The sequence below is a fragment of the Cotesia glomerata genome, unplaced genomic scaffold, assembly GCF_020080835.1.
Source record: "Cotesia glomerata isolate CgM1 unplaced genomic scaffold, MPM_Cglom_v2.3 scaffold_3339, whole genome shotgun sequence".
NCBI lineage: Eukaryota > Metazoa > Arthropoda > Insecta > Hymenoptera > Braconidae > Cotesia > Cotesia glomerata.
This window is the reverse complement of record NW_025403928.1, coordinates 1-1,000: the sequence shown is the minus strand read 5'-3', so window position 1 is coordinate 1,000 and position 1,000 is coordinate 1. Positions and strand designations below refer to the sequence as shown.

Genomic DNA, 1,000 nt, shown 5'->3' with positions numbered 1-1,000 from the left:
GAAGTAAACTTAGGGCCTCAACCTAATTCACCAGAATTATTAAAATCATTATTTTTAGGAACACATGCAAAGTCGAAAAATTTCTTTGACTGTATCCGAAATTTTAATAATTCGTTCTCTTTCGCGTCTTTTAATGCTAATTTAGCTAATTTGTCGTCTCAAAGACGAGGCCCATATTGCTTTAAAATACAAGGGCAAATATATTATAAAATAAATACATCATTATATCCATCACCAAATGAGACACCCAGTTATGGACAATTATTTATTGTAGATTCTAATGAAGCTGTCGAATGTAGATCTGCAAGGAATGTTAATTGTGATGTTGATCTTTTGAGAGCAATTGATACTACATTACGACAACATAACATTTTTGCGCGATCATATCAGATGATGAAAGATGTTTTAAAAGATAATTCTACGATTGATTCAGACGGCAATGTTATTGAACCTGAATTACATTTAATGTTTACTTTAAAACCTGGCATGGATGCGAGACGTTATAATTTTCAAAGGATTAATGAGGTTGCGGCAGTTTTTTCAACGACGGCAGATGGTGGAATTCCCGAATCATATGTTACTGTTCAAAATAAAACAGATAAGACATTTCAAACTTTAAGTAGTCTTGATCCTAATTCTGAACCTTGGGTTTATCCTCTTTTTTATCCACATGGAAATCAAGGATGGCACACATCTATACCTTATAGATACAAAACCAAAAGATGTGTGACTCGCGCGGATTATTATAAATATCAATTAGCGATTCGAGACGATTTCAATATCTTTCTTATGGGCCGTCGCTTAACACAACAATGGGTATTCGATGGGTATGTTAAAGTTGAATCAGACAGATTAAAATATTTGAAAAAACAACAGCCGAAACTGCGAGCAGAGTTTTATCAAGGTTTAATAGATCATTTACGATCGCAAAATGCTATATTAATAACACAAATTCCAATATTGGAAAAGTTATTATTTTACCCTCAACTTTTCATGGCTC

General features: G+C 33.0%; 1 protein-coding gene across 1 annotated transcript; it reads left to right on the top strand.

Annotated features, from left to right (window-relative positions):
* Positions 1 to 274: 274 nt before the first annotated feature.
* On the top strand, positions 275 to 904 carry LOC123274416 (the record flags this gene model as incomplete). The annotated part of the gene is made up of 1 exon (XM_044742023.1): positions 275 to 904. A coding segment is annotated over one exon (630 nt), but the record flags the coding sequence as incomplete, so codon positions are not given.
* Positions 905 to 1,000: the final 96 nt, after the last annotated feature.